Here is a 25,118-nt window from a genome sequence, read left to right as displayed (position 1 = left end):
CACCTGTTACATAAGGGGCCCGGCGGCCGCTCCGCGCCCTCTCCCCGGCCGCCCCTCGCCGCTGCGGCCCGGCCGGGCCGGGGGCTGCCGGGCGGCGCTTGGGGGCGGCAGCGGCCGGGGATGAGCCCGGCGGCCGGCAAGGAGGGCGCCCGGCGGCGGCGGAGGCGCCGGGCGGCCGCGCCGGGAGCCATGGCGGAGAGCAACGCGGACTGGATGGGCTCGCTGCCGGCGGCGCTGCGCACCTGCCCTCTCTCCAACCTGGCCATCCCAGGTCGGGCGGCGGGACGGGGACGGGGACCGGTTGTGGTTTCGCGGGTCCCCCGCGGTGCGGCTGCCGGACGGGCCGTGGGGTGCCGGCTGCTCGGTGCCGTCGGGTTGACCTGGCGTCCCGCGGCGGGGTTGACCTGGTCTCCGAGGCGACTGTGGGTGCTCGGTCTCCCGACCTTCTGCTGGGTTTTCTTTCTCCCCTGAGGCTCGGGTTTGAGCATTTCGGCCTTGTGTAGGAGGGCAGTGCGTGGAAATGCTGGTTTTATTTCTTGTCTATTTAATACTTGCTCCATCTGGGAAGGGGGTTGCCTAATCTGGTATCTGGAGTTGTTTGTCTGCCTGAAGTTAATTAACTGTTGTTCCCAAGTAGCTCGCAGCTGGTGCTTGCAGGTGTAGCAGGTAAAAAACAGAGTAGAAATCCACTAGATCTACCTACTAGGAACTACCTACAAACTCGCTGGTTCCTTCATGTGTTGACCCATGTTGCAGAGATTGAGCAGAAGACATGGCAAAGTCACCTATATGTTCCCACTGCACCTTAGTGAAGGTTTTGCAGGTATTTGGGCCAAATCTTTTTAGTGTTGTGCTCTGTGCTCTCATTTCAGGCATGGCTGAGGTGTTTGCTTGTGCTTGGGTTTCCTGTGCCTGTTAGCATGAACTGTAATAAACACACAAAAGGCCTGTTTTGAGGAGTTAGCGCCTTGTTTCCTCTGTAGTGCAATTCCCAACTGGAATGGGGCAGTTGGCTTTGGGATTAAGTGTGTTAATGCTGGGCATATCCCTGAATAGCCCTTCCTTCAATTAATCCCTAAACTATGACTTGATGCTTTTGCTCCTCTGAAGATAATTAAGAATTGTGCCTTGCCAGGGAAGCTTTTCTTGGAAAAATGCAATACCCATTTATTCAAGAATTATGGAAGACATTTGCCAAGATGCTGTTCAGGTTTGGTTTGATTTTCGAGCATTTATTTGTGAGTTAGGACTAGTGTGAACTCAATCTGTTGCAAGAAAGGAGGAAGAACTTAATCTTCTGTAAGAACAGCTGTGGATCTCTAACACTTTGACCTCCTTCTCTTTATTGGCCTTAAAAAAAAAAAAAAAAATGAAGTTGGCTGTGACCTTAAGAGGTTCTTTTTAAGGTTTCTCTTAAGGTTTCTCAGGTTGTCAAGCAAAGCTTAAATGCAAGTGAGGGGGCAATGTTGTTTATATTGAACCTAATAGCTGGAGGTTCTAATGACTAGCATGAAAATGATTCAGGTTATAGTTCATCATATGAAAATGTCTCTTAGAACAGAGCCCGTGTATGGCTTGTCCAAGGAAAAGAATACAGCATGGCCATCAAGTATGCCTATGTATGATGTTACACTGAAGACACTAAAGTATTGTAATTACTTACATCTGAATTACTGATCTATCCCCTTTGCCAGCTGAACTTAAAATAACTCCTAGTTACTCCACAGGGCTTCTAGTTTAAGAAATTGGCAAGTGTCATCACTTTCAGTTTAGGCAGATCAACTGACAATTGAGCACAACAGATGCTTCTGAAGTTACCTAGGAGTATGGCTGAACTCTGGTTGAAGTGGCAAAAAGGAAGTGAGTGTTGCTTGTAGATGTCAGCAGGGAAAATCCTAGGTGTGACTACTGTAGGCAGTTTGTTCTGGTGCTGGATGTTGGATTCTGGTCACTAGTGAAAGAGGATTGATTTTGATATTACTGCTTTAACTTGTCAAAAGCCTTTAGGTACATTTGTAGAGGACATGGGGAGATGTATTCTCAGAAACAGTGACTTTCTCTGCTCCGGTGGAGATAGGCAAATGGTATTGAAGCATTTAGAGAAAGGGATATGTTTCTGTTGTTACATGCTGCAGCATCTACTGTATTTCCTGGACTAGAACAGTTCAAAAGGCCTTGTTTTAATAAAATGCAACACCTTTTTCCCACCTGACAGTAGCAAACATGCTTCTTGTAGCCCTGTACATTTGAACAGTGAGGGGGACAGAAAGGAAGTTCAGTGTTCACATCAATTTCAGGCTGACTGCAGATTTTGAAGCTTCTGGCAGTGGAGTCACCCTCAGTTTTAGTGAATGGTTGAACTTTTTTGTTGCTAGAGCAGCTTAAGGGCTGTGTAACTTTGGTTGCAGAAGGTTAAGTGATGGACAGTAGCAGTGCTTGTACAGTACTGGTTGCATGAAGCTTGTAGCAGAGGAACCAAGAAAATGAGTTATTGCTTCAGGAATGCCATGCTGATTTTAAAATCAGTAGTGTTCTTTGGAAAACCTTTCAGTGTGGCTTCGTTGTTAGTCAAAGTTGGTGCATTTCTATCCCTTTTCTGCATAGCCTCCTGTAAGCTGTGAGCAGGATGGAGAACGTGTAATGAGTAGACCTTCAGGATTTTTTTTGTTTATTAATTATAGTTCAGTGATTCTTTTGCTGAAATGTGTTTTTGATGTGTTTGAGAAAGTAGCCTTTATGGGATCCAAGGTGATGTTACTAGCAGCATGCAAGGGAAGGGTTGTACAGAACAGGTTGCAGTTCAGCCATCTGTTTATAGATGCTGAATAGCAATGAAGGCCAATGGTATCTTCAAGCGATGTGAAAGGTAGGCTTCAGCGCAAACGAGAAGCATGTTCATATGTGCTTAGTACCTGTGTGTGCGTCTGACAGACATGGCCTGCTTTTGTCCATGTCTGGATGCATTTGTTTTTACCACAGGAGTGATGGGCTCAAGTGTTCCTGGATTTTCATTTCCTTCCCTCCTTGCAATCCCTTCTTGTATATTGGAGTAGAAATGCAATTCTTCTGAAGGCACTGGAGCTGTTGAAGCCCTAAACATTGCTTTAACTTTAAATAAAGTCAGTTGTGAAAACCCTAAAACAGTTGTTTGGTATTTTTACCTAATTACACTCTGGATAAATGCCGTATTTGGAGATAACGAAATCTTTTTTTTTTTTAAGGGATAAAGTACAGGATGAGACTCTTTGAAATGAAAGAATTGGTCATATACACAGAAAAGAAATTGCATAGATTTAAATCAGTCTATGGCATCACAAACAATACAGTCTAAGTAACTCTCTTGTAGGAAGTTAAGGGTGTCTTGTATGGAGTTCTACATTTTTATTTGTTGCCAACTGTTCTGTCCTTGGAGCTGTTGGTTTTTTGTTGGTTTTAAGGGTAGCTGCAACCTCTGGGAGTCCTTTTCAACCTAAATTAATCTGTTTCCCACAGTTGTTGAGTATGTTGTAAAACATCCTATCTGAGGACAGAGAAAGCCATTATGTGTTATTTGCCCAATCCTTAGATCCAGCTGCTAACAAGGTGTGTTTAAGATGTGTATTTTATTATGTCCACCAGTTTGGTGCTTACATGCTGATTTAATTCTGTGCTCACAACAGAGAAATACTGAAAAATTTGGAGTCTTCCTCCAGTGCTTGTGTGTGTGGACTTCTCTATTGTTTCCTCTGGAAAAAAAATATAGGCTAAATTCTAAACCAGCACAGTATGATCCAGGGAAAAAAAGGTGAGGTTTCATGTGCAGTGTGAGAAGGGAAGAAATCTTTTGCAATGAAAAATTGGCAAATATCAAATAACTGAAATGTCATCAAATTGTATGTATACAGTATATTCAACAAAATTACCTGCCTTTAACAAGTTGTGACCATATGTGAAATTCAAGAGTTTTTTTTCTGAATTATATCCAGAATAATCTTCTTTGAATGTAGATTTAAAAACAAACTCTTCAACATCTTGATGGTGAATGTGACCCTTGGCAGGATGTGTACTATTGTATATGTATAGCATTTGTTTAATTTCAAGCTAGTTTGCTTTAAACAAACTTATAAAATAGTGCAAAACTCTGACATTTATTGTTTTGCTTGGTCATCCCTTAATCTGTTCATTTTCCTATTCTCCGTCTAAGAAATGGGATAAGAGATGTGATGCAGCACAGCCTTCCAGTTTCATCATGCTTTTATGTGGACACCCATATTAGAAGAGGTAAAACACATTTTGTATGTCAAGATCTGCCTTCTGAGACCATGATATGCTGTTTTCTTTAGACAGTGAAGCAATCTACCTGATGTTAGCAGCGTTCATTGAGTCTTCTGTTAGTCCAGCCTTGGATGTTCTGGATGAGGGTGATGAGCAGAGTAGTAGCCATTCTATTTTCCGTTAGGCATTGGTGGTAATGTATTTACTTAATCCTGTCTGGTTTATTCAGTGTTCAAATAATCAAGAGCCATGTCATACCAAGTAGGCATACTTGGAATTTTTGTTCAAAGTATATTAATGGGGATTAATTGCTCATTCTGGTCAAGGTGATTAGCTGTGAGTTTTTTGTTTTTTGGTTTTTTTTTCCCACCCAGTTCTGATCTTCTTTCTCTTATCTTCTAGAGGAAATTTATGGTAGGGATCTACTCGTGTATGTAAGAGTAGGCAAGCCCTTTCTTGCAGGAGCACCAAGAATAATTATGGGGACTGTTTCATAATCTAGCCAAGGCAGCCAAATGCTTCTCTTCTCCCCTGCCTTCATTGTTATGCTCCTTCCATGTCCTGTCCACCCCCTTAAAAAAAAAAAAAAAAAAAAAGAAAATAAGACCAGGACTGATTTTGGCTTACTTTTTTACATTGGTATGTGTTTAGTCAGTGTGAATGAGTGCCTTCAGAAAGCCAGCCTGATGGAAAACTTGTCTGTATTGATGGTGATGATGGTTTGTGGGGATTTTTTTGGAGACCTGGTTCCTGCCAGAAAAGCTTTCCAGGACAGCTGCTCCTGTGGTTAGACAAACCCTGGGGCAAGTGCTGGAGCATGCAGCTGTCATGAGGTAATGAGGAGAACCTGATATGTCACGGTGCTGTAGACATAAGCAGGAAAAGAACAGGTTCAGTGGCTGTATCTAGAAAGCATAGGTAATCTAGAAAGCATAGGTAAGTCTTCTTTCATGTAACTTTGGTGAGACACCTGCTATTGAGGAAAAATTAAGCCTAGGAACCTACTTGAATCTGAAGTAATTTCAGTTTGAACCTCTGGAGAATAGAGATAGTCAGTTCACACCAATGTTCTTGTCCTACACTGTAAGATTTTGTCATTCTTGAAATAGAAATGCTTCAGTGTTGTAGGTAAAACTTCAGTGTTTCAAATCAACCTTAAATATATAAAAGCTTTTGCCACCAAAAGTCAGTTTGTGAGATATAAATTTGTACAGAGCTGTATGTAGTGGTAGACAGGGTGTGCTACCGGATTGGGGCGTGCAGGTAGTCTGCCTCTCAGGGGAGAAATAGAGCAGCTCTTCAGTAATTGCTTTCGGCAGAGCACAGAGCCTTTTTTGTCATCTCCCAGGGATCCCAGCTGGTATATTAGCCCTTCCTGTGAATGCCTGTGAGAGGATAGCCAGGATGTCATTTCAGAGCAATGCAGAACAATTACAGCGTGGCTCAGTTCCTGCCTGCACCAGGCTGGCTGATGGGTGGAGAATTGCCCCAAGGATGCTGGGCTGTGGGTAGGTAGAGCTGGCTGAAGAGCTGAGTTTTAAATTTCCAGAAGTGTTTTTTTAACACAAAATAACCTTGGCTCAAATGTGGCTAAAACAACTTCAATTGGGGAGTTGAAACAATTGTTGAAATGTCTTTGTTCTTCGCTGATATCTGGGGAGAGATGTGTCCTTGGCCTCCTTACTCCTTACCTGGAACGGTAAAGCTCAGTATGTTACTCCAAGTTGTAGCACTAGTGAAGCTGCTTGATCCTCCCTACAACATGCGCTTCTTTAATTAAATACCTTTCTAGCACCTTCTAATTGAATAAACTTCCATAGTTATTTCCTGGGTGTGTCAGTACAAGTGTGGCTAAAGTTTTTGGTACAACAACATGCCTGTTTCCACCTTCTGCCGAAAGGTCACCCCCAGAATCCTGAGGCAGAAACCTGATGTTTTTGATGGGAATGATCAAAGCCCTACAAAATGATCAGCCCTGGAGAAGGGAGCTTCATGGGCACAGCCAGCTGGCAGTCTTGATGGCGAGTTGCCTGACAGGCCGAGCCTGCAGCTCAGTCCCAACGAGTCACAGGCTGCATGGTGGGTTGTGCTGATGAGATCCATCCTGGCCTGCTCCCTGTGGTGACAAGCTGCTGGGGGTGACCCTGTTGTGCCACAGCACAGCCACCGGGGTGCTGGGGCCTTGCTGGGCTCATGTGCTGGGCATGTAAGGAGTGCCTGAGATGGTGGGGCCCTGTGTGGTTGCTGCCATCACCTCACCCACTGGTGCAGGCCAGCTCCGCTGTCCCACGTAGTTACCGAAAGTCCTGTGGGCAGCCTGCCTTTAGCTGGCCAAGCTGAATTAGTGATTCATAGAAGAAAATGAAGCAGCAGCCCTTTCTAATTTAAAACTGGCCATATTAAGAGACATGATCTCTTTTTCTCTTTGCCTGCGTGACCCTGAGGCAAGCTGCTGAACTTGCTAATGCTTTGGTCATGTTGTGTCTTTGTTCCTCTACTGGTGTGTGATGTGGACATGCCTCCCGAGGGGAGAAGCAGTGGTGAGCTTGAGACTGCATCCCCTTTCCAAATAGTACTCCTTTGGAGCCCTAATTAAAGGGATCATTGAATCAGCTGAACTGGCCATCTGTTGGGTTAAAGCTCAAAGAGGAAATGGGAGGTTAATGTTCTGATTCACCAAGCTTTATTTTCATTTTCAGTTTTAATTGGCACTTACCCATCAATGAGGACATAACCATTCGAAGAAAACATCTGCATGGGTATGATTTGTAAATACAGGATTTTCAGAATGAACCTGTCCTGAAATGACAAGTGACTTCCTTACGTTGGTCTTTTAAATCATTGTAGAAGCTAGTTCCAACTGTTAGTAGAGAGGCTATTCATCTCTCTGGACCACTGTACTAATGAGAACATCTGTTAAAGTTATTCTGTTATTCTCAAGTAACCAAGTCTTCCCTTGCACATCCCTAGTTAAAGAATTGGTGTGGCATATGGTGAAATAACTGTCCTGAACCTATACATAAGTTCTGCTAAAAAGCAAGTCTGGGGTCTTACAGTTTCTCCTCTTAGTGGACCATGGTTGTCTGCTTAGCCCAAACCAAATTGTTCTGTGTGCTTTTTTTTTCCCGGACAGTATATAAAGCTTGTGGTTGTTTCTATCGTAAGCCAACTTTTTTTTTATTGACATCTATTCCCTGGAGAGTGACTTCGCTGCTTGGCAAATGAATGCAGAGATGCTCAAGTTTTATTTCAAACAGAAGATCAATTTCAAAGTCAATATAAATGTTTGTTGCTCTCCTTCAATATTGTGTGGAACTTCCAGTTTGCCTGGTGTTCCAGAAAAGATTTAAAAAGAGGAAGAAATTACTGTGTGATGAAAACAAGAAAAAATTTCCAAAGAGCCTTCTCTGGGGAGAGTGGCAGCCCTTGATCTACACATTACTGTGTAGTCACAAAAGAGGAATATAGGAATCTAATTGAGCTCTTTCTGTTCAGAGCAGGAGTGTCTGTTGAGGCTTTGAGATGGTAGAAAGGTACTGTCCCTTTCTACTTTCCCAATACAGACAGTTGAGGTTACCAGTGATAAATGGGAAGTCATTGCTAAATTGCACAAAACATAAGGAAGATAAGTCAAATCAGTGCCAAATGGATTTCTTTTCTGGCTTGCCAGAAAAGCAAACAAACATGCAATAGTGCTTTTGGGATGGCCTTAAGCAGTTTCTCTTACACCTTCTGCTCCCTGCCCAGCTCTGCCTCGCAGCCTGAAAGGGCTGGGGTTGGAGGAAGTCACAGTAATCCTTTGACAGGGAGAGGAAGTTTTCCTAAGAGGATTTGGTCTGTACTGTGCTTTGTCCTCTCTGAGGCCACATTAATAATACCTAAAGGATTCTAGGATTCTATTCAAATATAAATATACTTATCTAAGTAGTGTTAGATTACTAATTATCAATAGGATGCTTGTTATTCCTGTCTCTTCTCCTTTTGCTGGGCAAGTTAAAATGAACTGTTCAATTTGTTTTTCATTAGCAAAGAGCTGTTAAGATGTTAATCTTCTGATTAGAAAATCTGGATTGTTAATGACCTGAATCCCGAGGACTTCTGGGCTCTGAGAGGCACTTCTCTTCATCCCATTTTCCCTCAATTCTGGCACACGTAGGACATCTGGTTTATAAGAACATTTGTGGGCCTTAGCTTGCTAGTGTTTTCATCCTGTGTTTTTTGGAACTTGATTACCGTACTTCTAAGTGTCTTGGCTATGTAATGTTTGCTATTCTATGTCATCTGTGGTGTTTTGTAATATATGGGGAATGTACTTTGTAGAGGGAGTGAGCAAAGCTTGCTTTAAGAAGTCTGGCGTCAGCTACAGCTAGGGTGATTCTTTGCCCATAAATGACCCTGTAATGCTTCTAATGGGTTGGTACAGTACGTTGACCTTGCTTCTTAGGAATGTTTAACATTACACGGGAGGTTTTCTGGCGTTTTTCGTCATGTTAATATTTCATTGATGCGGAGATCAAAACAAATTACCCCAGTCCAGTTAAACTCTGACAATGCATTCTCCTGCTCTTTTGCTTTCATTATTGTTTCTTCGCTAGCCAGATTTTTGCAGTAAGTGTCTTCAACTGCAGCATCATTACTAGTCCACAGGCTTGCAACCAGGGAAACTAGTGTTAAAACTGTCAATATGGTTTAAAATAGTGTTTTTTGTCTTGTTTTCAAGTAACTGGCAGCGTGCAAGTAGTATATCCTTTTCTGGAAGGTCTCTGCATTTTGTGTGTCATGTATTCGTACTTTTAACATGCCTTGAAGGTAAATTTACAAGCTTGTAAAAGGATGCCATGGGTTGGTGATGTGCTGCTGAATCCTATCCCTGCACTGCAAGTGTATGTGGAGAAAGTACTGATGTGGAAACAGAAGATGATAATGTAGAAATACAGCTAGTAACTGTTGAAATTCAAGGCTTAATGACATCTTGTTGATTAATGTCACTTGTTTGAGCTACACCATGGGTTAATTAGACTATCTGTGGCCAAGTAGCATGACAAATAGACACTGGGAAGTTAGACTTGGCTACAGATGTGATGATGAAAGGCTGCTTTCTAACAATTAGCACAAACACTTCAGCAGAAAAGTCATCCTGAACACTGAAATACAATCTATTTAACATACAAATTGAATTGAGTAGCTATCTATTTAACATACAATTAACTTGGGAAATTAGTGTAAGGAGAATAAAAAGGGATTTAAAGATATGCATAGAAGTTAATCCACGGTTGCACTTGCTAGGATAAAACTAAGAGGGCTATCCATCATTTTAACAATCTGGTGTCTGGAAGATACCTGTTTAATACTATTCTAACCATGTCATAGCCTTTGATAGTTAAATAGACGGGCATCTGATGTGACTGCTTTTCTTGAAGCTTCCAATCTTTGTCAGACAGAATAAATTAAACCCAAACAGAGCAGCCACTCTCTTACCCTGTTGTAGGAGCTGCCAGCAGATTTGCAGTTCTTTTTTTTGTTCATGTTTTGAATGTACAGACACTTTAATGCTTAAATTTAATGTATTGGTTGGTAAGCTTGCTTCTGTGTGCTGCACATCTTTGGCCTGTTAGAAGCAAAATGGGAAATCATCCCTTATTTACTACCTGTGCCTAGCTTGGTTTCTGGAAGGTGAGCACAAGATTGGTGCTGTATCACTGCAAACCTTCCTGAGCTGCTTCAGTCCGAACGCTAATACATCGTCACATACAGTGACTCCCCTTGAGTGACTTCAGCATGCTGCATGTGCAAGAAGTTGGCCTTTGAAGCAATTTGGAGTGGGGGATTTGGTGTCTGTCCACCTAAATGACAGCTGTAGACAAGTTTCTTGACTCTTTGTTTTCTGATTTATTGGTCTAAGATGGAAGTAGGGAGCACCTGGGTTTGTTGGTTGCTTTGTTCACAATCTCACAATCAGCAGTTTTAAGGAATGGATTTGAATCAATAACAGGGTGTAATGTATATTTGATATCTTGGCTATCATCTGAAATGCTTTGCTGATGTGACTTCTCAAGCTTTCTTGAAGTGGTCAGTATAATTTGGAGAGATGCACACCGTGTGGGCAGAACGTAGACTACAAAAGACTTCTTGTGTGTAGAGAAGAGTAGTCTGCGTGCCACAGTAAGAGCTCGGTTCTTGCTCTGTTCAGCATCTGACATCCCCTTTGATGATGTACAAATTACAGCATTGGGGCATCTTATTATATCCTTGGAGTATACCTTAGTTGAGAATGTGGTTAGCAGCTCTAACGAAACTGAGCTCCTTACAAAATGGAGGTGTTGTGCTCTGTGTTTCTGGTGTAGGCTTTGCCTTTTAAATTGTTTAGGATTGGTGTTTTTACACTATGCTTTTTCAAGGAGAAATGATGCTGGAACAGCAAGCAGCCTGGCTCATGGCATGGCTACAGGTCCCCCCTGGAGCTCAGGTGTAGAGAGAAGGAGAGCAGGGATTAGTTTGACATCATGATATGATTAGCTTAGCATGTAGTTTAACATCACAGCTAAGCTATATTAAAAGCCAGTGGCTCAGCTGGTAACATAACCCAATGATCTTAAATTAAAGAAGGGCCTGCTGGATGACGTGAATCCCTGCTTGCTTCTCATCCCAACCAGTATCCAGTACTGTTGCTTCAGGTTTTCAGTTCACGTTTTTCTGTAACTGAACTAAAAATGCTTCGTGCTTGGCCTAGATACTTCTCACAGCCGGTGGCTAGCCTTCTCTAAATGGCGACTGAAGGACCTGAACTCCTGCCGTGTCTTCCCAGCCTCAAGATAGATGGTGCTGCCCTGTGCTGCTCAGGAGGTGGTCCTCTATCCAGAAGGACAGCTTGTTTGTTAGATGCTCCACCTCAGGTTCTAACTTGGTTATTTGTGTATGTGTCTTGACTTCACTGTAAATAAGTCCTATTTACTGGATTTTTTTTGAAGAGCTGCAGTGCAGGAGATTTAAGGATCTTCTCAAATGAGAAGCATGTCACATAGTTCAATTCCTCAAATAGCTGCAGTACTGAGGAGCCCAGTTCTTAAAGTGTGTGTTGAAAAAGCCGCACTGTACAATTGGCTCTTTTTTGTTGCTTTTGACAGTTATAAGTAGAATATAAATAGAATGGTATGTGATAGCGCAAGGAGGAATTTGCTTTTTGTATCTTTAAATGTGACTTAAGTGTGGCAATCTGCAATGGAAAAAGCTTTTGTAGCTATAAGGATATATGATCAGACTTCAGAAAACAAACTGTTTCTTTGCTGAGATTGTCTTAGACAACTGTGTAAGAGTTGACGACAACAACATATTTGTCAGATAAAATTGTCATTCCTGTCCTTCATAAGGCGTATCTATCAGGCAGTGACAGTGGCTGAGGGGGGAGCAGTGAGTGACTTCTCCAGCCAGAATCCTCTGGAGGCTGTTGTACAGTCTCACTTAGAGAAGAGCTGTAAGAAACTTTCTTTTTGTTGTAACATAATAACCAAATTTCTACAGGGACTTAAGTAAAGGAAGAAATTAAAATGAATTAAGAACTCTAAATAAGAAAAGTGCCAAGTGATTTAGTCAGAGGCATAATGCAATTATGCCTTGTGCAAATGAAGTCTATTTTTCAAATACTGGAGAAGATTGAAAGGCTCACTCTGCTGTGCAGGGGGGTATATGAAACACGAAAGTCTGTGAATTGCAGCTTCCACTATAAGCAAGCCTTTATATGGCATCTTCTGAAATGTCTTCATTAGATGCCTAATCCTGTATTAGTAGCGTAGTTTTTGTTCTGTTACGCATTTGGGGGTGGAAAAAACTGGCACTTGAAAACTGACAGCTACCTTTTGATGTGGTTTATTGTGACAGGTACCTAAATAGTTTAAGCTGACACCTTTTTAAAACAGCTTTTTTGTTACTTGTCACTTGTTTCTCTGACTGAATGGAAAGCCACGTAAGAAGTATGCTTTTACAGACTGGGAATAATACATGAGGAGTCAATTAGGAATTATTTAAGTATTCATTTGTAAAGCCTGAGAACTAAACTTCATAGTTCCTTTTGAAAACTTTCAAACTAGTTGAAATTCATGCAGAAAGAGCGCATTTCAGTTTGTAGTGAACTGATTGATGTTTGGTTTGCCCCTAGTCTCTTCCACCATCTGGATTAAAAAATCCTGTCAAGGTAATCCAACTGAGATCATAATCCTATTTACAGCTCTGACCTTGCACGGCAGAAAATGCATCAGTCTTCAGGTGGACACTTGTGCCACAAGCAAAAGGTTTAGGTAAAGGAGTCTATGAAGGCACCAACTGTTGTCTTAATATAAAACTGTCATTAGGATTTTTTCCAGAGTTGCAGACTGAGGTAGAGGAGGAAATTCTGGAAAAATACATTCACAGGAGCAGGGATAAGAGCCCTGGTCCATGCGGGACAGGTTGCAGGCAGCATGGTGTAGTGCTACTGTAGCCCTGAGGCAGCTGGAAGAGGAGCTGATTGTGGCAGCAGGGGGTGAAGATGCGTTCCCTGCACTGCAGCCAAGTGGGCATGCAGGGAGCAGGTGGGGTTTGGCTCCGTGGGAAAGCTGTTAGCTGCTGTCCTGAAGATAAAAGGGGAAGCAAGGGTGTTAGAGATCCTGTTTTTTTTTTCCTGCCTGAGGCTTCACAGTAAACTCACACCTGGACCAGTTGCAGCTTCTTGGCCAGAATGGTGACTGGAGTAAACGGTTAGAAATCCCTGGTCAGCACCAGTCTGGGGTAGCTCAGCCTCTGCCCATCATTTGCTTTTGGCTGCCCTGATGCAAAGCAAACGGTAACTGGGCAGTCTTTACTCTGTCACTGACTTGACTCAGCTAGGGATATTTCTTTGTCTCTGAAGCTCTTATTTTGGAGGGGTTTGATACTTGTCAGCTTTGTTTTTTAATCACTATTGATTTTTGAGTTGGAGGGGTTTTCCTAGTAAGCACAAATTTTATACTGCAGGTGCAGTTTCTTTGCCAGGCTGCAGGTTGTGTTCCAGGCGCTGACAAATTGAATTGTTGGTTTCCTTTTCGATAAATTTTCTATTCATCATATCTGTAGTCACTGCAAGGCGTTGCCAGGTTGAACAGAAGTTCACGAGCTTGATCAACCTGTGTGGTGTCTAACAACACAGTAACTGGTGTCACCTTGTACTCAGTTGCTTGACCTCTAAGTTAAACCAGTCTTTGGGCACTCAAACTACTGTTCATTTACTGTCTTGGTGCTAAACTGAGGCATGATGAAGCACATGTGTATGTAACCCTCTGTACTTTGTATTAGGTTATGATTGGATTTACCAGGCAGAATGAAAATTAAGTCTGAGCGTCTATTTCAGCTTTCTTTCAGTGAAGTTGGAGACCCATCTTAAACCAAAGCTTTCCCAGAGCCTGGTAGATCCCTGGAGGCGGCTTGACAGCTTATAAATGGAGAAGGGAGTTTGGAAGCAAATGTGCCTTTATCACTGATATTTATCGTTATGATTTTCAGAGTGCTTTCATGTTTGCTATTCACACAAGAACACAGTTCAAACTCTTGAGAACCTTAAGCATTGTTTTTGTTCAGTTGGGGAAAACTGAAGCGCAAAAGGATAGTCTGAAGACCCACAGTTCTTCTGTGGCCTTGTCATGCAGTTATGACCTCTTTCACTTTACAAGGGATGTGTCTGTTGGAGAGTCCAAGTTTTTTCTAAAACTCACTATTTTTCACTTCTTCTTCCAGGGTCACATGATTCTTTCAGCTACTGGGTAGATGAGAAATCTCCTGTGGGACCAGACCAAGCCACAGCCATCAAACGCTTGGCCAAAATTTCTTTGGTTAAAAAGATTATGAAGAAATGGTCAGTGACTCAAAATCTGACTTTCAAAGAGCAGCTGGAAGGTGGGATCCGCTACTTCGATCTTCGCGTATCTTCCAAACCTGGGGAAATAGGCCATGAGATCTACTTCATACATGGTTTGTTTGGCATCAAAGTGTGGGATGGACTGATGGAGATTAACACCTTTCTTGACCAGCACCCCAAGGAAGTCATCTTCTTGGATTTCAACCACTTCTATGCCATGGATGACGGCCATCACTTCTTCTTGATCAACAGGATCCGCTCAGCGTTTGGATCCAAACTTTGTTCTGTTGAGTGTGTAGAATATGTGACGTTACAGTACATGTGGGAGAAGAAGCATCAGGTGGGCGAAGGATGATCTATCATGTTTTTCAAACCCAAAAGGTTGAGTGAAATAGGCTGAGTGGGGTTCCCTCTCAGTGGTATTGGCCCAAGGACACTGCTGGTGGCTAATTTAAAGGCTTCTAGAGACTCCTTGATGTAGCGTCTATGTCCATAGTATAGTTAGATTGTGTCCTGCTTCTAAGCACGTTCCTTAAATAATTCAATGACAGTGCTCTTGGGGCCTTGTGCTCCTTATCAATGGTTTTCTTTTCTGAAGGAACTTGTGCTGACTTTAGTTAAGGATATGATAAACTGTTGTCTTCGTGAATTTAAAGCATGTAAGCTCTATCATGACTAGGAGAGGCTATAGAACTTCCTACCTCCTTTATGGTCATCCAAATCTATAGTGGCAGGACTCTTATCACAGATTATTCTCTATGGTGTACATGAAGACTAAGAAAACAGGATTTCAGTGACTGCACAATTCTTATACTATAAAATAGGTGGCAGTTTGAGGAATTCCTCTGAATTGGTGCTGTCTGTTTAGTGATTTGCCTCACAAGTCTGCTAGGGTCCAAAAAAGAATCATTTGTAAGGTTGGTTGGTAAGTGTTGCACCTTTGTGCTGACCTATAGAGAACCACCTTAGAAGGTATAAAATACTGACCTCTGATTTAGAGGAGGCTTTGCTGAAAGAAAGGCTGACTTCAATAACATTCAGTAAGTGAGAGTAAAATGCTGGATGGCCTTGTGTGCTTTAGCCATTTAGGAGTGATGTAGGAGATAGCAAGATAGCTTATCCTTAACTTCGATGGTTATGGTCTCTGACAGTGCTTAGAAATGCTTTCAAGTGAGATGATTGGAATGACATGACACTGTGCTCCTGGCCACTGTTTCATTTTAAACTGATGACCTGTAAAGCCCGAAGCAATTCTGTCCTCATAGCTAATCCAAATGATCTCCATCCCTTGTTGGTAAATTTCTTGGCAGTCATGACTCAGGAGGAATTACTTTTTTTTGCTTAATCCTCGTTTTACTGCTATGCTAGTTCTGGTAGTAATGCATAAGCATTAACCAATGCACCATGCTGTTTATAAATAAAATAGTTAAGAACTGTCTTTAGATAACCATCTTTTCTACTTTTTCTTGTTTCTGTTAGGTTCTTATTTTCTACCACTACCCTTTGTGTCGGGAATTTCCCTTTCTATGGCCAGGGAATAAAATGCCAGCACCATGGGCTAATACAACCAACGTGCACAAACTCCTACAGTTCCTGGAGACCACTCTTGAAGAACGAAGTCGTTATGGGACTTTCCACGTTTCTCAAGCAATTCTTACTCCTCGAGTGAAAACTATTGCACGACATCTAATCCGTGGTCTGAAGAACACACTTGTTCATAGGTGAGGACTTGCCTTGATTGTTTGTTCTTTAGTTAAAACATTTCATGTTGAAGTGGCACTGAGGAAACAAGGAACTGTAATGTTTGCCTAAAAGTAAGATTTGCTGACCTTCTAGAGAGCATGCAGTTGTGCTTCATTACCATTGCTGGGGTCAGATATCTGCAGTCATTAAGAATCATGACATTAAAAAAATAGAAATTTAAATGTGCATATATATATATTGTAAGCAGAAGTTTGCTTTTTGGTAACTGGAGCTTTTTGAGTGTTATTCCATAAAATGTGGACTGCACCTGGTGTTTCCAACTTAAAAACTTGAATTTGGGGCTTGGGGGAGGAAATTGTGCTACAGGAGAAAATGCATGTCTCTTGCAGGCTCAGTTTTGCATTTGTGTGTACAAGTCCGATTCCTATCATGACCCAAGTTGTTTGACATGGGGCAGTAATTTATCTCAGGGGTTTTACCAAAAATTAAATGAACAGTTTGACTTTGCTTTTACCATTGACCATTGTATAACTTCCTTATTAGTAAGATAATTAGAAAAGGGTTTGGCTGTATGTAGTGCAGCGTGCCAGTAACTTTTGATAGCGTTAACAGCATAAACAGGACAGGGTCTATGTGGTTTCTCTTTACCGTATTACCTTGTAGCCTGTTGGCCAAAACTTGCCAAAACTTAGCAAAACTCTAACAGTCCTGGTAGGATCCAGTCTCCTGTCTTGGTGTTTAATAGCGCCTGTTTTGATGTCACTAGCAAATTATCTTCCAACAATGATACTAAGTTCTAAATTACACTTGTGTAGGTGGGCACAACTGCCTTAATGGGCTCTGTTGTGACTGTCATTGTAATTATCTTGGCAACTGAGCTTCATAGGAAGCACTGAGATAAACACCCACCCATGTCTATAGCAGCCAGTTCATGTTCCCTTTTTGGGTGAATTATTGTTCATTTTAGCAGTAATTACAGTATGGTTATTTTGAGACAAAAGTCAGTGTCACTGCTTTTCTTAAAAATTCTTTCTAAAAAGAGCAAGTGTTGTGGATTTACAATCACACAAGCTGCTGACAAAAATAAGGAAATTCCACGCAAAGCATAAGTCATGGAGGTTTCAGTCTCCTTCCTGTTTAGAGACATGAGTCTAGAGAGAGATAATGAAATGTGCAAGGTATTTGCCACAATATATTCAGGTATCCTCTTCGGCTTGTTCTTGGCTCATACCAGTGTGTTCAGCATTAAACGCTAGATGGTGCTCAGGTGCTTTCAGACTGGTGCTTGCTGCCACAAGTTGCACAAATGTAAATACATGTGGTTCGTGGGAATACTTAGCAGAGACCATAGATATCTTATTACCTGGGAGCTGTGTGCTTAATGTACTGCTGTCTCATGACTAAAAGTCAGCAAGATCACACTGAATTTCTATTTTTAAACTGGTAAAGAATCTAATTTAATGGAATGAGTGAGCAGTATTGTTTCAAGTGGTTTTCTTTTGGCACCAACCTAGACTTTTAGCCACTGAGAAGCTGGAAGCCTTGCTTAGCTCGATCCCTTCCTTTCCCACCCCATCCCCTCATTACCACTTGTAAACTGAAAACTTAAAATGGAGGCCATGGTCTGCTAAAGCATGATTTCTCCTGTGCATTTATCCATGGAGGCTAATCTGCCTTGGCAGTTATGTAGATGTCTGCTTTCTCATACAGAAACTTTGCCCAAGTATGAATATTGAAGTGTTCCTGAGCTCTTTCTAAAGGAGAAATGTGCAACATTGGCATTTGGCTGACAAAAGTCTGTATTGCCACTTAGTACAAGCAGCAGCTCTTCCTTTACTTTTCCTTCTTCATTTGGTTCTTGAGAAGTTGTTGTTTGTTTTTTTTCTGGAGCAAGAGCAGTGAAGTGTTTCAGTTTTATCCCTGTGCTGTTAGCTAATCCTTGTGCCTGCTGTTTTCCTGTTTAATGTATGCATATTACAGCACTAATTTAAATAATTCTGATATATTTAGTCATTTGTCTTTGTGCTGAAAACCCTGGGGTTTGAATATTAGAGTACAAAAGAACTTGTGCAGACTCCTGACTTGCACTCTGTCCAAGAAATAACTGAAATTTCTCTCCACTGCAGAGCTGAAACAATTCCTGGCACGTTTTGCCCTTCCACAGTTGCAATAACGTGTGGTGGGATGCTCAGCTGGAGCTGAGCTCCAGAGGGCTGGACTCAGCTTTGCTTTCCCTCATCCTGTTGTTCTGGGTGGGTCTGGAGGCTGAAAGGTGTTCAGTAGATATGCCCTGTGTGCTGCCCCCAACAGCTTCTTTCCTGCCTGCCCTAAGGCAAAGGTGGGCATGGGGACACCTTGGGCCACAGAGAGCTTTGTCTTGTGCTGTGCTGAAGTCCAGGATAATAAGCTTCTGGTGCAAATTGCAAGGACAAACTAGGATTGAAACCATTGTAGTGCAGCATTAACTCCTGAAGCACTGTCTGCTAGGTGAAAATGAAGTTGACAAACTTTATTTTGTCTACCTGATAGTTTGGATTGATGACTGACCAATATTCCTATTACACAGCTAATGACAGTGCACTTTGTTAAACACTTTTCTCATCATCCTGATTATGTTTTTGGGTGGCAGTGAAGACCCAATCACATATGTGAGATAACGTAACTTGCAAACAGCATGCTGTTTGCAAAAATAAGTGTTTATAGAGGAGAGTGTCTCTTAAAATGTTTAATCTTCTCTTTTATTTTCTTCAGGAACCTGCCCATGATTTTGAATTGGGTGAAAGCACAGAAACCAGGTGTTATGGGTGTGAACATAATTACATCAGACTTTGTGGAGCTGGTTGACTTTGCTGCTACAGTTATTGCATTAAATGACCTTCTTCTAGAAGAGGATGAATCTACATCTAAATCCTGATGTGTCCCACTTGTACTCCTCAGTGAACATCTTTGAGCTATGCTAAACATTTTAAGTGAAACCTACTGTAATATTGATTTCAAACAAAGTTTTGTAGAGGAGTTGTGGTTAAAAAACATACACAGAAGGTTTTCTTCTCTCGGGGGGTGTGTGGATCTGAGTGGAACACACAGTACTGTCTGAGTGCTGCTGCATGGCTTTTTGTGGCTACATGTTTGACTAAGTTATGCACACATCTGCTGCAGTACAGAGTGTTGTTTGCCTGCCAACAAGAGGCTGGCCTCTGAAGCAGATGTACCCAATTATTGTACGTGTCTCCCTGGTGACTAGACTCACCGTGTCTTCCTGTATGCATCCTGCTTATTTCTCAACTCAAGAACTCAAACTGAGGATCCTCGCTGATCCTTTTGTAGCGGTTTTACTAGGGCAGCCAAGACCTTTTCCTTCTTTGGCCACCTCAGGCATAGCTGGTCTCAGCTGGATGCTGCTGTTGTATTCATTACACTGTTTTAGACACTACCTCTGATTGACTTGGAGGAAAAAAGACATGATATTGTTGTTCAGGGGGAAGTTGTTTTACACTGTGAATATCCTAACTGTCCTTTGGGTCTGAGATACAAAGGCTTGGCATATACTTTCTCTTTGGGCTCCAAACTCTCCTTCTGGACCTCTTTATTTTTAAACATGGTTGCGTTGAAGTATTAATGTGTATCTCTTCTGGTATTAATTTGGAAATCTGGACAATATTCAGTCCTCAGATTATGAGGATCATAACTCAGTCTGAATTCATGTTGTGAGACATACCTTAAACTTTTCTTTCATTTGCTGGTCACTTATTTCATCCATCAAGATCTGTGGGGAAAGCTTCTCACCCAGATGCTCCATATGTGGACAGATGTGGCCGTGTGGGAGTTTCCTTGGTACTCAAAAAATCAGAACTGATAGGGGACTGCTCAAAACCTAAATAATGAATCTGATTTTGGCCACGTACAGTGAATTCCTAAATCGGACCCAAATGTTATGTTTGCAGTCAGAACCCACACAGCTACAGGGGAGGAATTTCCCCAGCCTTTGACCACTTGAAAGAAAGTAAGCAGTACTCACGTGGGCGAGCAGGCATCAGCTAACTCTTTGTGTAGTCATACTCAGTTTTGTGTTGATTCACAACAAAACATAACCACATGCTTGAGCCGATGCAGTCACATGTTGGTACTTCTGAGCACTTAATTGACCAGCTGATAGCAGCCCTACAGTCTGCTTATATTGGATTTAAAAGAAAAAAGTGATCAGCTAACAGATACTTCGTGATCATCTTCATAAAGCAACTGTTGGTGTGATAATTGTTCAGTGGTTATTAACTTGTATTAATCTTTGAGCTATTTGTAAGAGAATGGATCATCATTAGGGATGGTTTATTCAAAAGAGAAACAACTCTCTGGATTTATTACTTGTTATCCTATCCTGTGTCTGCCATCATGGTACGACAGCACAAAAATCCAAAACCACTTTGCTTGTTTGTCACAACTCTGAGCTCGGGACAAGTTTACCTAAAGGTTTGCAAACCTCTAGATAAACCTTGGCCAAGTTCTGAGCAGACTGAGCTGATTTATCTGTTTGGTGCGGGGTTTTCATCAGTTCTTCATATTTCTTGTAAACAGCATCCTTTTTTTTTTTCTGGGGAGGGTGGAAAGGGGTCTGTCTCTGTCTTTCTCCTTTCCTCTTGTGTTTCAGCAAGAGGGGACAAGTCATGCAAAGCAGTTTTTGGGAAGTCAAGATCTACTTTCTAATGTAGAACTTGGAAAACACTAGCAGAGGATTTGGATTGTACCATGTTGATTAAGCTGTTGGAACTTGGTTTGACCAGTGCTATTTTGTTTGCAAAATTAACACATCTGTTTTTTCCGTAGCTGGATCTTCTTCATGTACTTCTTGCATGGCCAGAAGTGGAACTCCATAATAGTATTAAATGTACAGGTAGAGTTTCAGTGGTCTTTTAGCTACAGATTGTCCTAGAGCTCAGACCTCAGAGCAACTTGCATTGAATGCCTCTGAGGCAGAAATAATATATTTGCAAAGTTTCCTGCAGGACAAGATGAGAAGATGAAATATGTATGATGTTTGCATCTGATCCTGAATATATTTTGTACTGTATATATCTACCTCAAAAGAGATCTATTCAGGCTTAACAAATATTTATATTATGTGTGCAGAATGACTGTGTTGTTAGTCCTTCTGTTCTATTTATTTGAGTAGAGATGTGGTGATTGTAACTCAGGGCTTTGGTTAGGTATTTTTGAGTGTGAACTCAAGTTTCTTGAACTCAAATTTCCTTTAGATATTTGCTGCTTGCTCTTGCCTCTTGAAATAGGATAAAGAAGTGCTAGGTGCTGAGAGTATTAGCAGAGGGACAAGAAATGGAACTTAGCTTTAGGATTAATGGAGTAAGAGGAAGAACAGGTCTGCAAGTTTGGCCCATCCAAAGAGATTCCTAGTGTTGATGGAGAGCAGTGCTTGGTGTTCTGCCTCTCTGAGGAACCTGACAGTCTCAGCAGCGAAGAGGGCAATTGGCAGGTATGGTTGCTTGCTACAGGATATCTCCTGCAGGTACTCTGGGTGATGTTAATGCAGATGTTTAGATTTGATTTTAGGGTAGTCTAAAACTGTCTGAAGTAACATGAACTGCCTTTCTCCTGCTACACAGCATGGCCCACAACAAAGCTGCTCGTATAATGGGCTTGTATTTCTCTGGCACAGCCCCACGACACATCCAGATTCCCTCCCATTTTGTGAAACTGAGCTCATCTTGGATCTAGGCTTGGAGCTATGACCTCTTATTAGTTGTATAATGCTGGAAAATAAGAAGGTGAGCTGGGCAGGAAGTGAGGATCAGGAAAGGGCAGTGGGTTGGCATCCAGTACCCACGTTCAAGGTGTGGGACAGCGGTGTGGAGCAGGGATGGCAGTGGGCACGGCTCATTCTGAGCGACTTGGCTGGGAGTGTGGCCTCTGAGTGAGCTGCAGCTGGCTCGCACGGAACAGCTAGCAGCCCACATGGTCGTGTGCGTGCAAGTTTGAGGAAAATGAAGATAGGCACTAAGGCACTAATGCAGGAGAAGGCTAAGGGTTCCGTGTGGCTGATGCAGACCTTTGTCTGTTGCATATCATCTTAGTCTTGCTTGTATCTTCCTAAAGCAGTAGAAGTCACTTGTAAATAGTTTTGGTGAAAAACCCTCCCAGGAGAATTGTTCTGAGGTCTTTCTGTAGATAGCGGGAGAGGAAAAGCGGGTAAACTAATAGCTACTTGAAGCAAAATACTTGAAATGTGTGTTCTTGAATAATTATTTGTATTCATATGGATTGTTATTACAGATTCAGTTTACTTACATGCTGTTTGACTGTGACTTCTCTTCCTAATGTGCAGTTGCTGAATGCTGAGCTCACTGGTGCTGTTGCTGTTTTCCTGCTGTGCCTGAGGCACAGCAGACCTCAGTACATATCCTAATGGGGAGCAGCAGGGAGGAGAGTGTTAGGAAGCGTATGTGACCTGATGTCTTACAGTGTGCTTGTAGGTGAAAACTAAGAGGAGTTGTAAATAGGTTTTGCGGACTATCAATCTCTTAGCTCCCCTTTTTGGGAAGCTACAGTCCTATTATATTTAACAGTTGTGGAGCTGGGAATTGTAACCTCTCTTTTTTGGTGAACAAAACACAAATTCCTGCTGTCCCAAGTTTCACAAGAGCTGAAGGGCTACCAGCTTGCAGGTGCTCTGCTGTGGTGGTGAGAATCCCACTGGACACAGTGCTGGCAAGGCACCTTTCGAGGTGCTGTGGTCAGTGACATATGTCAGACTGGGAGTGTTTGGAACAGAAATGCTGGTTATGAAAGGGCAAAGAAAATGGTATCTTTGCTTCTGACATCTGTTTTCTGCTGTGCTAATACTGAAATAACTTGATGGAGTTGAGGAGGTACCTGTGTTGTAAAGATGATGAAGCTTTTAGAGCAGGGATTTTGGTGCAGAGTAGGGCATCGTCCAAGATACTTATCTATTCTGATCTCTTAAGTGTTTAGAAATATTTTTGTTGTGTACCTGTCTCAGGTGTCAGAGTTCATTCTTGTATAATAGGTCTGCCTTTAGAGCTTTACAGGACTTGGCTGTTTTGGTTTAAAATAGATTACGCATGCAAGTCAGTTGACAGAGCGTGTGTGACTTGAGGATTACTTGAATATTTAATATTTATTACAGAGTTCATATGCACTTTCGGTAAGACTTTTAGCATATCCCTAATAGGCTCTTCTATCAGAACTACTTCTTAGAACAAAACTTCAGGCAAATTTTTCAGTGGTTGCTTTGAGCACAGAGGAATTGTCTAATGTGGAGACCAGAACTAACCCAAAACTTGATTCAAAATTCAACCCATGTCAAGGTGTAGTCCTTTTAACAGTGAAAAAGATTTTTGCTTTCCTGGGTGTCTGAAAGAAATTAAGGTCTACCACTTCTTCAGGTTATGTCCAGTAGCCAGAGCGTATACTGAAGAAACAGTGGAGATCTGCAGGGTGCTGATGCTTGTAAGAGTCCCAGTTCAGTTTGCTTTGTGGTAGAAGTCCACAGTATTTGAACAGGCCTCTGTTTACTAGTTAATTTACAAATAGCTGCTTTTAAAAAGAAGGTTATGATTAGACCCAGAGAAATGTGCACTCAGGCATTTTGTCAAAGCACACAAATCTTGCTCAATTGAAATGTTTGCAAACTCAGGTCGGTGTTGCTTGAATAAAGACTTGAAAAGCTCTACTGAAGTAGTGGAACACTGCTCCTGCCATCACTGGGAGGCTTATGTGCTGTGCAGGGCTTGCACCTTTCCCAAGGCAAAGGAAGAGGTGGTGGTCAGAGACCGTGCCTACGACCCCTGTGCAGCAGAGCACGCTGATGAGCTTTGTTTTGGCTCAGGCTCGTAGAAGAGCCTGAGCACGTGCTGAAGAGTGAGTAAATTTTATGCTAACAGTGTGTATGTTGGGCTAACGGGGGTAAGAGCATAGTGATCTACTTGTCATGAGTAAATGTGTGATAATCCTATTAGTCCTTTGGTTTAGATTGTTTTTAAATGTAAGGAACTGATTTAACGCAGTCAGTCCCACTGAATATGTCAGTCTCATTGAAGAATTGTGTGCATGTGTATGCATATTTATTTCTCTTCAAGGCTTTAATCCTGTAAAGAAGCTTTGTCTTTTTTGTAGGGCCTGGAATAGGAATGTTAACTTAATTGCTGAATCTAATGATATTTTGTGTTTCTGAACACTTGTGTATTTTGTGTTGTTCATTGATACAGTGCTGCTCATATCCTTTGTAAACCTGTGATAATTTCCTGCCTGTCTCTTAAATTGAACTGCAATGTATTCTTTAAAAAAAAAAAGTAAACTCTATATCAAAATAATTTTGATGGTTCTTTAATTTTGCTCAATGTCAAATGTATCTTGCAAATGGATTTTTAGTTGTGTTTATACCTTTGAAGGGGGGCAGAGGGAGCCAGGTGAAGAAGAGTTACTTGTTAATTTATATTTTGTGCGGTCTCTTCTTTCTTTTGGCCATCCATGCTTTGCCAATCTGTACAATTCAGTGTTGTGATACCAGGATGCCTCATTTGAACTGCAGACAAACGTGGATTTGACATCTGTTTCCTTCTACTTTACTCTGCATCTGTATCATTGGGGTTTTTAATCCTGAAAATAAAAAACTAATGTGAGAAAAATCATTCTGTTTTGTGTTCTGTACTGTTGACTGTTTTGATAAATGAAAACTACATTGCTGGTTAGTTGTTTTGACTGAGCTCACTTTCTGCAGAATGGTACCATTGAACTCACCAATCTCTAAGCTCTAGGGTTTTTGAGAGGTGCCGTACCTTCCTGCAGTCATGCCCCCAAGAAGTCAGACCTAGGCAACACGCTCATTGGGAACACACTGTGCTGGGAACTTCTCAAAGTAGTAGTGCAAAGTGACTGGGAAATGATATGCTTGTACATGCCTGAATGAACAGGGGTAAAAGCATGCTGTTGCATGGATCAAGTTTTATCTTGAAGGGCAGATATTTTCATGTAGCATTTATTGCCCATAATGAAGGTGATGAAGATCCATGGTAACACTCCATCAGGAATTGAAATATTGGTAACTATCCCCAAAGACTGGATAAATATTAAATGCTGGTCAGCCAGGGAGATCAGTAAGACCTTAATTTTGGGTTACTTCCAGCTCATCCATTTCAAGAATGTGAAGGGGGTGAATGGGTGAGCCCGATTTCCTTGTCTTTGGGCAGTTGAATAGTAACCAATAGGTGCTGTGTTTGTAGATCTTAAAATCCTAAAGGTAGAGATAGGAGCTCAGGGCCTAATCATC

General features: G+C 41.8%; 1 protein-coding gene across 3 annotated transcripts; it reads left to right on the top strand.

Annotated features, from left to right (window-relative positions):
* PLCXD2 (phosphatidylinositol specific phospholipase C X domain containing 2) lies at positions 1-24,480 on the top strand. Of its 3 annotated transcripts, XM_048057395.2 has the most exons (5): positions 151-271; positions 4,184-4,260; positions 13,996-14,456; positions 15,596-15,837; positions 18,572-24,480. In XM_048057395.2, exons 2-5 carry the CDS (start codon positions 4,203-4,205, stop codon positions 18,732-18,734), a joined length of 924 nt encoding a protein of 307 aa, XP_047913352.2. In that variant the 5' UTR covers positions 151-271; positions 4,184-4,202; the 3' UTR covers positions 18,735-24,480. The 3 variants fall into 3 exon arrangements, with proteins under 3 accessions (XP_047913351.1, XP_047913352.2, XP_013041710.1); XM_048057394.2 differs by lacking the exon at positions 4,184-4,260 and having other exon boundaries at positions 1-271; XM_013186256.3 differs by lacking the exons at positions 151-271; positions 4,184-4,260 and adding an exon at positions 354-823.
* Positions 24,481-25,118: the final 638 nt, after the last annotated feature.

Source organism: Anser cygnoides, chromosome 1 (genome assembly GCF_040182565.1).
Source record: "Anser cygnoides isolate HZ-2024a breed goose chromosome 1, Taihu_goose_T2T_genome, whole genome shotgun sequence".
Classification (NCBI taxonomy): domain Eukaryota; kingdom Metazoa; phylum Chordata; class Aves; order Anseriformes; family Anatidae; genus Anser; species Anser cygnoides.
This window is presented reverse-complemented; position numbering and strand designations above follow the sequence as displayed.

Coding starts and splice junctions, on each gene's coding strand:
- PLCXD2 (XM_048057394.2), top strand. CDS start 121: ATGAGCCCGGCGGCCGGCAAGGAGGGCGCCCGGCGGCGGCGGAGGCGC. Junction 272..13,995: donor CTCCAACCTGGCCATCCCAG/GTCGGGCGGCGG, acceptor TTCTTCTTCCAG/GGTCACATGATTCTTTCAGC. Junction 15,838..18,571: donor AAGAACACACTTGTTCATAG/GTGAGGACTTGC, acceptor TATTTTCTTCAG/GAACCTGCCCATGATTTTGA.